This window comes from Pseudophryne corroboree, chromosome 2 (assembly GCF_028390025.1).
Source record: "Pseudophryne corroboree isolate aPseCor3 chromosome 2, aPseCor3.hap2, whole genome shotgun sequence".
NCBI classification, from domain to species: domain Eukaryota; kingdom Metazoa; phylum Chordata; class Amphibia; order Anura; family Myobatrachidae; genus Pseudophryne; species Pseudophryne corroboree.
In genome coordinates this window covers 909,480,435-909,494,935 of record NC_086445.1, presented here as the reverse complement: position 1 = coordinate 909,494,935, position 14,501 = coordinate 909,480,435, and the positions used below count along the sequence as shown (strand labels likewise).

The following is a 14,501-nucleotide window of genomic DNA, read 5'->3' as shown; positions in this document are numbered from 1 at the left end:
CAGAGAGCTGTCCTCGTCCATATCATCATCATCCACATCTGGCTGATCAGAATAAGAATCGGACTGTAAAACCTGTGGCAGTGAGCGTTTGGGTGAACCCACTAGAGGGGGCTGCGAAGCCTTCCTGGAATCTTCTGCCTTAGCTACACAATCAATTGAGTGTTTTAACACCTGTCTCTCCCTTTTAGCTGCAGCTAGTTCAGAACGGACATTGTGAATCATGCCCTTAAAGCTGTCTAACCAGTCAGGTGCCTGTGAGCTGGGCCCTTGAGGAGACAAGGGGGGTCATTTAGACCCGTTCGCACGCTGCATTTTCTCACAGCCATGCGAACGGGTCTGAACTGCGCATGCGTGCGGGACGCAATGCGCAGGCGCGTCGTTGCCCGGCGACGGGGGTCAACGAAGAGCGACGGCTTCTACGAAGAAAGCGATCGCTGGGGCGATCACAAGAAGATTGACAGGCAGAAGGCATTTCTGGGTGGCAACTCACCGTTTTCTGGGAGTGTCTGAAGAAACGCAGGCGTGTCTGCCCATTGCAGAGGAGGGTACTTGACGTCAGCTGCTTCCTGGATCATCGCAGCAGCGGGTGAGGAAGTCCTGGGCTGTGTAGAAACTGCACAAACTTTTGTTTGTGCAGCTCACTGCACAGCCCATCGCGCCCCTGCAAAGCCCTTAACCCCTCCCCCTGTAGGCGGCGATTACCTGGTCGCAGCAGTGCAAAAAATAGTCTGCGTGTGACCAGGTCTGCATTGCTCCCAAGTAACATTGCTCACATATGAGAGACCCCGCTGAAGACGGGGTAGAATTACAAGCAGCACACATAACCAAGTCTTCAGACATTATACAGTAAACAACAGCGCAGCCCTTTGCCCAACACCCCACACGGACCCTAGAGAGCCCTTTGGAGTGACACTGAGGAGCGGACCCAGCAAACAGAACACAGCAGCACAATGTGTGAAAATAAGTGTATGTAAAATCAGTGCAGCGGTGTTACCGCTGACGTGCTCCCACCTGTCTATGACCCCCTGGTACCAGTTCAGACAGTCTGTAACAGCGTGGGTCCTCGAGGAGCAGAGTGCTGCAGCCTTGATGATCCTTAGATGACAGTGAGCACTGTGGGCCATAGCCCTGAGCCAGTTCCATCTGCGGCGAGCACCGCAGCTCCGGGCCCATGACCGCCGCGCGACATGCTGTTAAACTGCCCCTGGGACCCACTAACTGGGACCCCGGTGTAACACTCACCGCACCTGGTCTTCGGCATCTGTTAGAGGGTGGGGCACACATACTAACGATGAGTGATCAGCACCTCAGGAGCTCAGTGTCCGGTCAGCTGGGATTACGAAGCATTAACCCTCAGGAGGTTGGTTCGGTCCCCCCTCTAAGTCCCACGAAGCAGGTAGTCTGTCTGCCAAGCAGAGCTACCTGAAAATAATAAACTAAATTAAATTTAAAAGAAAAATCTCTGGAGCTCCAGAGAAGTGCACCCTGCTCCTTGAGCACATTTTTCTAAACTGGGTCTGGTGGGAGGGGCATAGAGGAGAGGAGCCAGCACACACATACACACATTAAAAGTTTTAAAGTGCCAGGCTCCAGTGGACCCAATCTATACCCCATGCTACTAAAGTACAAGACCCCAGTATACACTAGGATGTAAGAGAAATTAATATATCTATTTAGCTGGGTCAATTTAGAAAAAAACAAAATATGCAGTGATAATGATGATGACGATGATGACAATTGGCAGCTTCGGACCGGATACTTGCGGGTTCACCTAATCAGCTGATAGTAATTTATACATTACTGTGACTGCTATATTATATGAGGTAATTATAACCTACATCAGTGGTTCCCAAACTTTTTTTAATCATGGCGCCCTACAGTATCAGAATTTTTTCACGGCACCCCTAGGCCAAAAGTTTCTTATTAAAATTATGTTTATGTGTCATCCTTAGTTTCTTTAGTGTGGTGCGGGACAATATTTGCTTCTGTTTGTCCTCATATTTTATAATTGGCAGCCACAAGCACTGGTTTTGTCTATTACTTTGACCAAAAATAGTTTGAATTGGTCCTGGACCACCAATCCAAGGCACCCCTGCTAGTGTCCTGACCTAGGCACACAGTTTGGGAACCACTGACCTATATGCATTACTAAAATGGCATTTCCTTGTGGACTGCAGTAAGAAAATGCTCTTTAAAGGGTAAAATAACAGATTAGTATTTATTTGGTTTCACTAAATTGAAATGAATTTTTATTTGTGCTTATATTTAAATTAGATTTTATATGATAAGTGTGACTTTCACAGGGCCGTAAGTGTAAGTGCATCTTTTCATACTAACATTTCTGACACAAATGCATCCAACTCTGCATAAGTGTTTCTTTTTCTTAGTGGCTTGGCAGCTCCAGAATCTGCCTGAATGGTGACATTATACACAGTGCAGGATGGAACACTTTACAAGTAAATGGTACAAGGTTAGAAACCCAGAAATAATATTTCATACCATGAGAGTGAGCCATCTGCCAGTGCCCAATATTAGCCCTGTGTCCCTCCATCATGGCGAGAGGAAACGATACGACATCACCAGCTGCAAAGACATCAGGGACACTGGTGCGCATGAACTGTGGGGGGGGGGGCAAAAAAGTAACTTTGGTTCAGAGGCATGGTAACAGTGTAATGCATGAATAAACCTGAGCAAGATACTAAACCCTGCAATGTATAAACTTCTAACACAAAGAGTTTCATGTTGTCATAATAGAAGCTTTAGAATTCTAGTTCTGCCCCACTTATTTTGTATAGTTCATTTGCTCTACTGTATATGTTTTAAATAAGCAAGGCAGAGGACGTACAAGACAGAGGACATACAAGACAGAGGACATACAAGGCAGAGGACGTACAAGACAGAGGACGTACAAGACAGAGGACATAAGGTTCAAAGAGGGTTGCGATTACCTAAAGGATAAAAAAAATGGGCAGACTAGATGGGCCAAGTGGTTCTTATCTGCCGTCAAATTCTATGTTTCTATGACATACAAGACAGAGGACATACAAGGCAGAGGACATACAAGGAAGATGACATACAAGGCAGATGACATACAGAGGACATACAAGACAGAGGACATACAAGGCAGATGACATACAAGGCAGAGGACATACAAGACAGAGAACATACAAGGCAGAGGACATACAAGGCAGATGACATACAGAGGACATACAAGACAGAGGACATACAAGGCAGAGGACATACAAGGCAGATGACATACAAGGCAGATGACATACAAGGCAGATGACATACAGAGGACATACAAGACAGAGGACATACAAGGCAGAGGACATACAAGACAGAGGACATACAAGACAGAGGACATACAAGGCAGAGGACATACAAGGCAGAGGACATACAAGACAGAGGACATACAAGGCAGAGGACATACAAGACAGAGGACATACAAGACAGAGGACATACAAGGCAGAGGACATACAAGGCAGATGACATACAAGGCAGATGACATACAGAGGACATACAAGGCAGAGGACATACAAGGCAGATGACATACAAGGCAGATGACATACAGAGGACATACAAGGCAGAGGACATACAAGGCAGAGGACATACAAGGCAGAGGACATACAAGACAGAGGACATACAAGGCAGAGGACATACAAGGCAGATGACATACAGAGGACATAGCTATCAACTGTTCCAATTAAAGTGGGACAATCCCGATAAAGTGGCCTTTCCCAACTGCCAGAATGTTGGCTGGTATGCTCCGCTCATCACTCCTGTGCAATAGAGTCGCAGTGAATGGGTAGCAGTCGCTAGGCAGGGGTGTTATGACCAGTGTAGCGCTCAGGATTGTTACACATTACCCCATGTTGTGTGGTTACTCTTTATGTCATCTTTTACTACACCCCTAATGTGACACAGTTGTACAAAATCTTCCAAAATGCTGTATGTTAAGATTTATAATGGGCAAAAATCAATTTTGCTGGAGAAAATAAGTGTTTTCACAGATAAAAGGACCAGATTTCTCTTTACCCTATGTCAGAGGTTCTCAAACATGGTCCCCAAGGCAGGAAATGGCCCCAAGGCAGGTTTTATGTATATCTATGCTTGGCCACAGGTGACGTATGGCCTAATTCAGACCTGATCGCACCACTGCGAATTTGCAGAGGTCTGTGATCGGATAGTCGCCGCCCAGATAGATTTAAAAACAACCCCGTGCAAGTCTGCATATGCCACGTGAAAAGCTTTGCGAACGCTGGTCAGCTGCAAATCCGTTCGCAACTCACTCACCATCTAATGTTTTTTCCAGTCTGTGCAGTCTATGCGTAGCCCAGTGCGATAGAATCAGGCTGATTGGCCCAGAGCTGACGTCGCACACCCTCCCTGAAAACGCTTGGGAACACCTGCATTTTTCCTGACACTCCCAGAAAGCGGCTAGTTGCCACCCACAAGTGTCTCTTTCCTGTTAACCTGCGTTCGCCTAGCGATTAAAAAAAGACGCAGTATTTTTTGCAGTTTGGCCTTACACCTGCGCATTACGATGCGTACACATGTGCAGTCATTCGATAATCGGCCACTGTGAGGATTCGCACAACAGCGATCAGGTCTGAATTAGTCCCTTAATTAGTTCCTCAATCAATTTAATTTAACCATCTGTGCTGAGCCTTGGATATACTTAAAATCTGAGGACCGGGTTTCAGAACCTCTGCCCTATATATTAATGGAGCAAATGGAAGTCAACGAAGTACTGTTAAAATTTAATAAATACATTTTTATTGATAAAAGGCAAAATGAACATTAATTTATTAATTTATGTGTTTGGGTGTGTATTTTTGGTTTTATTATTATTTCATACTGCATTTTAAATGACTACCGCTTTGGACCACTTAACTGTTCATGTGTGCTGAAATACCTGCAGATACGTAAAACGCAATTCAATGACAAAAGGTTGTGTTCATCAGTCACTTCTTCCTCTCTGTCCTAGGCTCAGCACATAAACTGAGCGACCGAAAATTCATGAGCGAGATTATAATTCACAAGGAACATTTTTTTTATTTAAAAAATGTCTGTCCCCATTGGGTGTGGTAGGTGCACTCTAAAAGCTCATTTTAAAGGAATTGGATTTGCAGTGTGCAGTATACTAGTTTATTACAATCTCCTTATATTAATGTGAAGTGTTAGTGGACAATGAGGGCGATTCAGAGCCGAACGCAGTGACGTGTACGCAGTGGCTGTATTTGGTGGGTCTGCGCACGTGCACAGTCCGTGAGTCTGTGTGAGTGACACTACACTTTGGAAGGATGCAGCCGCTAGGTGATTGACATAAGGCGGGTGTTTGGAGGGCAGTGACTCGGCCTTTTGTGGGCATGGCATCGCTCCGTTTTACGTACGGCTGCATGATGTCACACGCAGCCACTCCAATTAAAAAAATGGCGGCGGACCGTCTGACCGCGCAGGGGTCATAATTTAATGCAAATTGCGGACGCATCGTGGTCTGGGGCAGCCCCCAGCATGTGAGGAGACGGACGCAGATCTTGCTGCATATGCAGCGATCTGCATCCATCTCTGAATAACCCCCAGTGGCCCTCATTCCGAGTTGATCGCTCGTTATTTTTCATCGCATCGCAGTGAAATTTCGCTTAGTGCGCATGCGCAATAGTCGCACTGCGACTGCGCCAAGTAACTTTGCTATGAAGATAGGATTTTTACTCACGGCTTTTTCTTCGCTCCGGCGATCGTAGTGTGATTGACAGGAAATGGGTGTTACTGGGCGGAAACACGGTGTTTTAGGGGCGTGTGGATGAAAACGCTACCGTTTCCGGAAAAAACGCAGGAGTGGCCGGAGAAACGGGGGAGTGTCTGAGCGAACGCTGGGTGTGTTTCTGACTTCAATCCAGGAACGACAAGCACTGAACTGATCGCACAGGCAGAGTAAGTCTGGAGCTACTCTAAAACTGCTAAGTAGTTTGTGATCGCAATATTGCGAATACATCGGTCGCAATTTTAGGATGCTAAGATACACTCCCAGTAGGCGTAGGCTTAGCGTGTGTAACTCTGCTAAATTCGCCTTGCGACCGATCAACTCGGAATGAGGGCCATGGTTCATTCATTTGTGCTACAAGTTAGTTGTTGGGACAAATGTCCACCACATTAAACAGATAAGGAATTTAAATATTCTTGGGATCAACATATGTCTTCCCTGAGAGCGAGCAATGATGGAAATAAAAAGAAACAACATTAAATGGACAGACCAGCTGGGGCCTTCGCTCTTTATCGGCATTTAACATTCTATGTTTCTATTTCATAGACGTTATAGAATACAGATTACCATCAGATCTGTATAAAGAGGATTTTAGGGTGAAGAGGAAATTCTAAAGCCATTCATATAAGTAAAGGATAAAGGACACATCTTAAGTCTCCGATGATAAATTAAAGGTAAAAAAGATATGGCTCACAATTCCGTACACATACAGGCGTAATTACTGGGGTGGTATGTATAGCAATGGTATGAGACCCATACACTGCCTTATGTTCCCTCTTAGTGAGCTCACAGTTATCTGACCACTGAGTTTTTGGGATTTAAAGCCCAAAATACCATTCACACAGGCAGGACATATAATGCAAAATCAAAGTTGCTTTTCTCCCCCAATGTAAGCAGGATACGAAGGAAGGAGGAAGAGAAGGCAACTGGCTCCCTGGTAACTAATGTAAGGGGCAAGGCTGCCATCAGAAACTGTGGGGCCCAGGACTGACAATATAGACAAGGCCGACACCCACCCACCCAAAAATAAGAAGATTCTACCGCAACGCTCAACCCCATGTGATGTAATACATTGTGACATTACATATAGGTGGAGCATTACGGACTTACAGGAACGTTTCACAGAGAGCTGATACGTAGGGAAGGCCTGTTTAAGAAGTCCTCCCTGCGCATCAGCCCACTGTTGTTTCACAGCCTAGTGCAGCTCTCCTGGTATTGGCAGTAGTAGCCAGGGGTGGGCCCCCCTCTCTGTAAGGGCCCAGGACACCAGTCCCTACATTTCCTCCCCCCCCCCACCCTGATGGCTACCCTGGTAAGGGTAAGGGATGAGGCGCGTCCTTAACTAGAAACCACAGGGAAGGAGGAGCTTTAAACTTTGCTTTTGGACAAAGGTCTAGTTGTGCCCTGGATACACATCACAGTCTGTAATACACACCTGGTCTACATAGATTGCTCCTTTGGTGTCCACGGCAACTCTGCTGCCTTTCAGGAAGTTAGATACTGGGGTTACACCTGGAAATTGGATTGGAAAAAAAAAAAAAGCCATAGAAATAACTGGACAATGTAAAGTGATATCGGGGATGAGCAGTTATCTATACAAATGTGTAACAAAATGCAAAAGCCCACAGCCAGACATTTGCTTTATTTCATTCTACTTCAACAAAACTAGAGGTTAGTCAATCCGAAATAGTGCTTTAAGGACAAAGGGCTTTTATACTGGTAGCATAAAGGAATAAATATTTTTATTGTATATGGGTTATATAGGGGAAACTGGCAGGAAAAAAGAAAGCATTCTATTTATCCAAAGTTCTGCCATTTGGTATATTTCCTACTAGGTGGTAGAATACATTTATGGGAACACTCGTGAGGTAGCACCAACAGTTACAGGTTATTAAATATGTGTACTTTACTGGTTAATCCACTGATATATGCCCTAATAAGATGTGTGTGACATGCTTGTGTGGGCTTTCTTTATAACTGTATTCCCTCATTATTTACTTCTGTGTATTTTTTTATTTCTATGTTTTTACATGTATTAATTTTTACTTTTAGCAGGTTTTTTTTTCTCTCCATAAGGTGAGTGATAACCCTTTTAGACCGCCAGCTTGTAAGCCGGGTTATTGCACATGAGCGTAAACCGTACTACGCGTAAACCGGGTTGCTGTGCAGTCTGAAAGGGCCCAGGGTTGAATACGGCTTCAACCCGGGGCGCTGTGCGGTGTGAATGGGTAGCCAGGTCGATGGGACTTGTTTCCTGTTCACACTGTATGGACGGGCGGTGCTTGGAGATCATCTGGGGACAGCGGTGTGAAAGGCTTAGCCTGGGAAGTACCCGTGTACAGCTCCCAGGTGCGACCCACCAAAATCGGTCTGAAAGGAGTATAAGAGAGGAATGCAGCATATATTGTCGCACTGAGAGCTAGGAACTGCTTAGAACAGTTACCGTCAACAACACAGGATCCAGATTCCCAGGTTTCAGTTCTGTTCCTGACCAAGGGGAAAGGTCAAAGCTATTAACCAAACTACACCAACATATATCTCTTTGCTTATCTCAAAAGCTTGCCACTGGGCCCGAAGCATGGAGAGCGCAGTGAGCCCACAAGGGGACTTGCTGCCTTACTGTCGGTATACTAACAGCCTGCATTCCGTCTGCCGGTATTACATACCGCACCCATATTTATAATATAAGCTTTAAACCACATATATTAATGCTTTTATTGTACTCATCTGACCCATTTATTTATTGTGTAATGTTACTGACCTATTCCGGCAACCACAATGTCAGCTGAAATCTGAGTTCCATTTCTCAAGACCACCTCTTTCACCTGTGAACAGAGAGTAAGCTAATGTCAGAAATAACCATAATGCCCTGAGCAATAGGTATACTGCAGATTCATTTTTGCTGAAACCTGCATTATGAAACTGGACATGAAAAGCATGTATTGTGCAGTAGCATTGATCACAGGCACACACACTGTAACCTTGCTCTATCTGCTTTATGCCGGGAATACACTCACTACACATTAATTTGGCTGGTTGGAAAGAAAACCTGGTAATGGATAAGAGCAAATGACAATCGACTATTTGCTCCCAAACACTGGAAAATAGACAAAACCGGTTGGTCAGATAAATTGGTTAAATCAATTTGTATGAACAGCAGTTTTTGTCTGTTTTCCAGTGTTTGGGAGCAAATGGTCGATTGTCATTTAATGTCACCCATTACCAGATTTTCATTCCAACCAGCCAGATCTAGCAGATTATCTGGCAGATAATTGTATAGTGTATGGCCTGTATTAGATTAGCATTTCCTGTGCCAGCGCAATGGAGTTTATCCCTGTGAAAGCTGGGTTTTATTAAAGCTTGTGCACATGAAGATGCTCATACTGTTTGTGCTCACAGTGTACTGTGATCATCGATGGACCAATATTTCTTCTATCAATATTTAACCAATGTTTATTTTAAAAAAAATAGGAAAAATACATACAAATTTTTTAAAGTAAAATTGTGTTAGATATGTCTTAAATAGATGTTTTTAACTTAATTCAATCATAAAAATAAAACCTACAATTTTGGAAAAAAATTACCCAGTTAAGTTGTTAAGGCTAATGTACAGATGTATTCCCATATAACGTTCCAGCGATGAGTACGCAATGGCACATGCATCACAAGAACGTTACTAGCCGCTGCGTACGCTCGCACCCAAGGCTTTTCAATGTAGTGCGAATGGATCTCGCGTGTGAGTGTATGCATGCACCCATAAATCTCCTGGATATAAATTACATAATGTGTTAGTATTAGAAATGTTAGCGACTCATCTGATGGGGTGCACACTGACATGGTGGATGGGGTCACGTTTGGCCAAATATGCGCAATGAACCTCAGTTATACTCCATGTTATTTGTAGAGTTTATGAAGTCTATTTTGATTATCATTGTATTAGTGCTTAGAGTGTGCACCTGCATCTTATATTTTATATTTATTTAGCAATGTGCGATTCTGTGGGAATAAACGGCCCTATACACGGGAGAGATGTGTGCTGAGTGAACCGCTCAACACACATCTCTCCCGCCGCTCAGCACAGTGCGATGTGTGCTGAGCGATGCGGGGGAGGAAGGGGGACCACTCATTTCACCCAGCGGGTGAAATGAGCGACGTGCTAGATTGGCCTGCATGCAGGCTCAATCTAGCACCGGCGATAGCGATGTGTGGGGCCGCGCATCGCTATCGCTGAGGGGGGTACACACAAGTGATCTGTGCTTAAAATCTAAGCAATCTAGTCAGATTGCTTAGATTTTAAGCATGGATATCTCCGTGAGAACCCCCCTTTACAGTATATGGCCTCTTCATATCAGTAACATAAATCAATATGAAATAGAGATTTAGACCTGTCCATTTTCTCCCCGGATCTCTCTGGCTTCTGTCCCCATGTAGAAATTGATTCCACGGTCTGCCAGCAGCTGAAACAGGAAGGGGGACTAAGATTAAGACAAAACAAAACAATTTTCTGAAAAGAAGACAATACCGTGTAACATGATTTATAGTTTTTAGATTTGTTAAAATAAGAATTTACTTACCGATAATTCTATTTCTCGGAGTCCGTAGTGGATGCTGGGGTTCCTGAAAGGACCATGGGGGATAGCGGCTCCGCAGGAGACAGGGCACAAAAAGTAAAGCTTTCCGATCAGGTGGTGTGCACTGGCTCCTCCCCCTATGACCCTCCTCCAAGCCTCAGTTAGGTACTGTGCCCGGACGAGCGTACACAATAAGGGAGGAATTTTGAATCCCGGGTAAGACTCATACCAGCCACACCAATCACACCGTACAACTTGTGATCTAAACCCAGTTAACAGTATGATAACAGAGGAGCCTCTGAAAGATGGCTCCCTACAACAATAACCCGAATTAGTTAACAATAACTATGTACAATTATTGCAGATAATCCGCACTTGGGATGGGCGCCCAGCATCCACTACGGACTCCGAGAAATAGAATTATCGGTAAGTAAATTCTTATTTTCTCTATCGTCCTAGTGGATGCTGGGGTTCCTGAAAGGACCATGGGGATTATACCAAAGCTCCCAAACGGGCGGGAGAGTGCGGATGACTCTGCAGCACCGAATGAGAGAACTCCAGGTCCTCCTTAGCCAGAGTATCAAATTTGTAAAATTTTACAAACGTGTTCTCCCCTGACCACGTAGCTGCTCGGCAAAGTTGTAATGCCGAGACCCCTCGGGCAGCCGCCCAAGATGAGCCCACCTTCCTTGTGGAGTGGGCCTTTACAGATTTAGGCTGTGGCAGGCCTGCCACAGAATGTGCAAGTTGGATTGTGCTACAGATCCAACGAGCAATCGTCTGCTTAGACGCAGGAGCACCCATCTTGTTGGGTGCATACAATATAAACAACGAGTCAGATTTTCTGACTCCAGCTGTCCTTGCAATATATATTTTCAATGCTCTGACAACGTCCAGTAACTTGGAGTCCTCCAAGTCACTTGTAGCCGCAGGCACTACAATAGGCTGGTTCAGATGAAATGCTGACACCACCTTAGGGAGAAAATGCGGACGAGTCCGCAGTTCCGCCCTGTCCGAATGGAAAATCAGATATGGGCTTTTGTAAGATAAAGCTGCCAGTTCTGACACTCTCCTGGCCGAAGCCAGGGCTAGTAGCATGGTCACTTTCCATGTGAGATATTTTAAATCCACATTTTTTAGTGGTTCAAACCAATGAGATTTTAGAAAGTCCAAAACCACATTGAGATCCCACGGTGCCACTGGAGGCACCACAGGAGGCTGTATATGCAGCACTCCCTTAACAAAAGTCTGGACTTCAGGGACTGAAGCCAATTCTTTCTGGAAGAAAATCGACAGGGCCGAAATTTGAACCTTAATAGATCCCAATTTGAGACCCATAGACAATCCTGATTGCAGGAAATGTAGGAATCGACCCAGTTGAAATTCCTCCGTCGGAGCACTCCGATCCTCGCACCACGCAACATATTTTTGCCAAATACGGTGATAATGTTGCACGGTTACTTCCTTCCTTGCTTTAATCAAAGTAGGAATGACTTCTTCCGGCATGCCTTTTTCCTTTAGGATCCGGCGTTCAAACGCCATGCCGTCAAACGCAGCCGCGGTAAGTCTTGAAACAGACAGGGACCCTGCTGAAGCAAGTCCCTCCTTAGAGGTAGAGGCCACGGATCTTCCGTGATCATCTCTTGAAGTTCCGGGTACCAAGTCCTTCTTGGCCAATCCGGAACCACTAGTATCGTTCTTACGCCTCTTTGCCGTATAATTCTCAATACTTTTGGTATGAGAGGCAGAGGAGGAAACACATACACCGACTGGTACACCCAAGGCGTTACCAGCGCGTCCACAGCTATTGCCTGCGGATCTCTTGACCTGGCGCAATACCTGTCCAGTTTTTTGTTGAGGCGAGACGCCATCATGTCCACCATTGGTCTTTCCCAACGGGTTACCAGCATGTGGAAGACTTCTGGATGAAGTCCCCACTCTCCCGGGTGAATGTCGTGTCTGCTGAGGAAGTCTGCTTCCCAGTTGTCCACTCCCGGGATGAACACTGCTGACAGTGCTATCACATGATTCTCTGCCCAGCGAAGAATCCTTGCAGCTTCTGCCATTGCACTCCTGCTTCTTGTGCCGCCCCCTGTCTGTTCACATGGGCGACTGCCGTGATGTTGTCCGACTGGATCAACACCGGTTTTCCCTGAAGCAGAGGTTCTGCCTGGCTTAGAGCATTGTAGATTGCTCTTAGTTCCAGAATGTTTATGTGAAGAGACGTTTCCAGGCTCGTCCACACTCCCTGGAAGTTTCTTCCTTGTGTGACTGCTCCCCAGCCTCTCAGGCTGGCATCCGTGGTCACCAGGATCCAATCCTGTATGCCGAATCTGCGGCCTTCCAATAGATGAGCACTCTGCAACCACCACAGAAGAGATACCCTTGTCCTTGGAGACAGGGTTATCCGCTGGTGCATCTGAAGATGCGACCCTGACCATTTGTCCAACAGATCCCTCTGGAAAATTCTTGCGTGGAATCTGCCGAATGGAATTGCTTCGTAAGAAGCCACCATTTTTCCCAGGACTCTTGTGCATTGATGTACAGACACCTTTCCTGGTTTTAGGAGGTTCCTGACAAGCTCGGATAACTCCTTGGCTTTTTCCTCCGGGAGAAAAACCTTTTTCTGAACCGTGTCCAGAATCATCCCTAGGAACAGCAGACGAGTTGTTGGCATTAACTGGGATTTTGGAATATTCAGAATCCACCCGTGCTGTTTTAGCACTTCTTGAGACAGTGCTAATCCCATCTCTAGCTGTTCCCTGGACCTTGCCCTTATCAGGAGATCGTCCAAGTATGGGATAATTAATACGCCTTTTCTTCGAAGAAGAATCATCATCTCGGCCATTACCTTTGTAAAGACCCGAGGTGCCGTGGACAATCCGAACGGCAGCGTCTGAAACTGATAGTGACAGTTTTGTACGACGAACCTGAGGTACCCCTGGTGTGAGGGGTAAATTGGAACGTGGAGGTACGCATCCTTGATGTCCAAGGATACCATAAAGTCCCCTTCTTCCAGGTTCGCTATCACTGCTCTGAGTGACTCCATCTTGAACTTGAACTTCTTTATGTACAGGTTCAAGGACTTCAGATTTAGAATAGGTCTTACCGAGCCATCCGGCTTCGGTACCACAAATAGAGTGGAATAATACCCCTTTCCTTGTTGTAGAAGAGGTACCTTGACTATCACCTGCTGAGAGTACAGCTTGTGAATGGCTTCCAAGACCGTCTCCCTTTCGGAGGGGGACGTTGGTAAAGCAGACTTCAGGAAACGGCGAGGTGGATCTGTCTCTAGTTCCAACCTGTATCCCTGAGATATTATCTGCAGGATCCAGGGATCTACCTGCGAGTGAGCCCACTGCGCGCTGAAATTCTTGAGACGACCGCCCACCGCCCCCGAGTCCGCTTGAGAAGCCCCAGCGTCATGCTGAGGCTTTTGTAGAAGCGGGGGAGGGCTTCTGTTCCTGGGAAGGAGCTGTCTGTTGCTGTCTCTTCCCCCTTCCTCTGCCTCGTGGCAGATATGAATATCCCTTTGCTCTCTTGTTTTTAAAGGAACGAAAGGGCTGCGGTTGAAAAGTCGGTGTCTTTTTCTGTTGGGAAGTAACTTGAGGTAAAAAGGTGGATTTCCCGGCTGTAGCCGTGGCCACCAAATCTGATAGACCGACTCCAAATAACTCCTCCCCTTTATACGGCAAAACTTCCATATGCCGTTTTGAGTCCGCATCGCCTGACCACTGTCGCGTCCATAAACTTCTTCTGGCCGAAATGGACATAGCACTTACCCGTGATGCCAGTGTGCAGATATCCCTCTGTGCATCACGCATATAAAGAAATGCATCCTTTATTTGCTCTAAAGACAGTAAAACATTGTCCCTATCCAGGGTATCAATATTTTCAATCAGGGACTCTGACCAAGCTACTCCAGCACTGCACATCCAGGCTGTCGCTATAGCTGGTCGTAGTATAACACCTGTATGTGTGTATATACTTTTTTGGATATTTTCCATCCTCCTATCTGCTGGATCTTTAAGTGCGGCCGTCTCAGGAGAGGGTAACGCCACTTGTTTAGATAAGCGTGTGAGCGCCTTGTCCACCCTAGGAGGTGTTTCCCAGCGCGCCCTAACCTCTGGCGGGAAAGGGTATAAAGCCAATAACTTCTTTGAAAT

At 45.8% G+C, this 14,501-nt stretch overlaps 1 protein-coding gene across 5 annotated transcripts in view; it reads right to left on the bottom strand.

Annotated features, from left to right (window-relative positions):
- Positions 1–14,501, bottom strand: part of LOC135050015 (apoptosis-inducing factor 3-like) — a 309,250-nt gene that overhangs the window by 110,004 nt on the left and 184,745 nt on the right. For all 5 annotated transcript variants that reach the window (XM_063956102.1, XM_063956100.1, XM_063956103.1 and 2 more), the window contains exons 12-15: positions 10,150–10,221; positions 8,526–8,589; positions 7,200–7,276; positions 2,500–2,617 (exon numbers count right to left, since the gene is read on the bottom strand). In XM_063956102.1, coding sequence (XP_063812172.1) covers positions 2,500–2,617; positions 7,200–7,276; positions 8,526–8,589; positions 10,150–10,221 — 331 coding nt within the window. The remainder of the gene's footprint in view (positions 1–2,499; positions 2,618–7,199; positions 7,277–8,525; positions 8,590–10,149; positions 10,222–14,501) is intronic.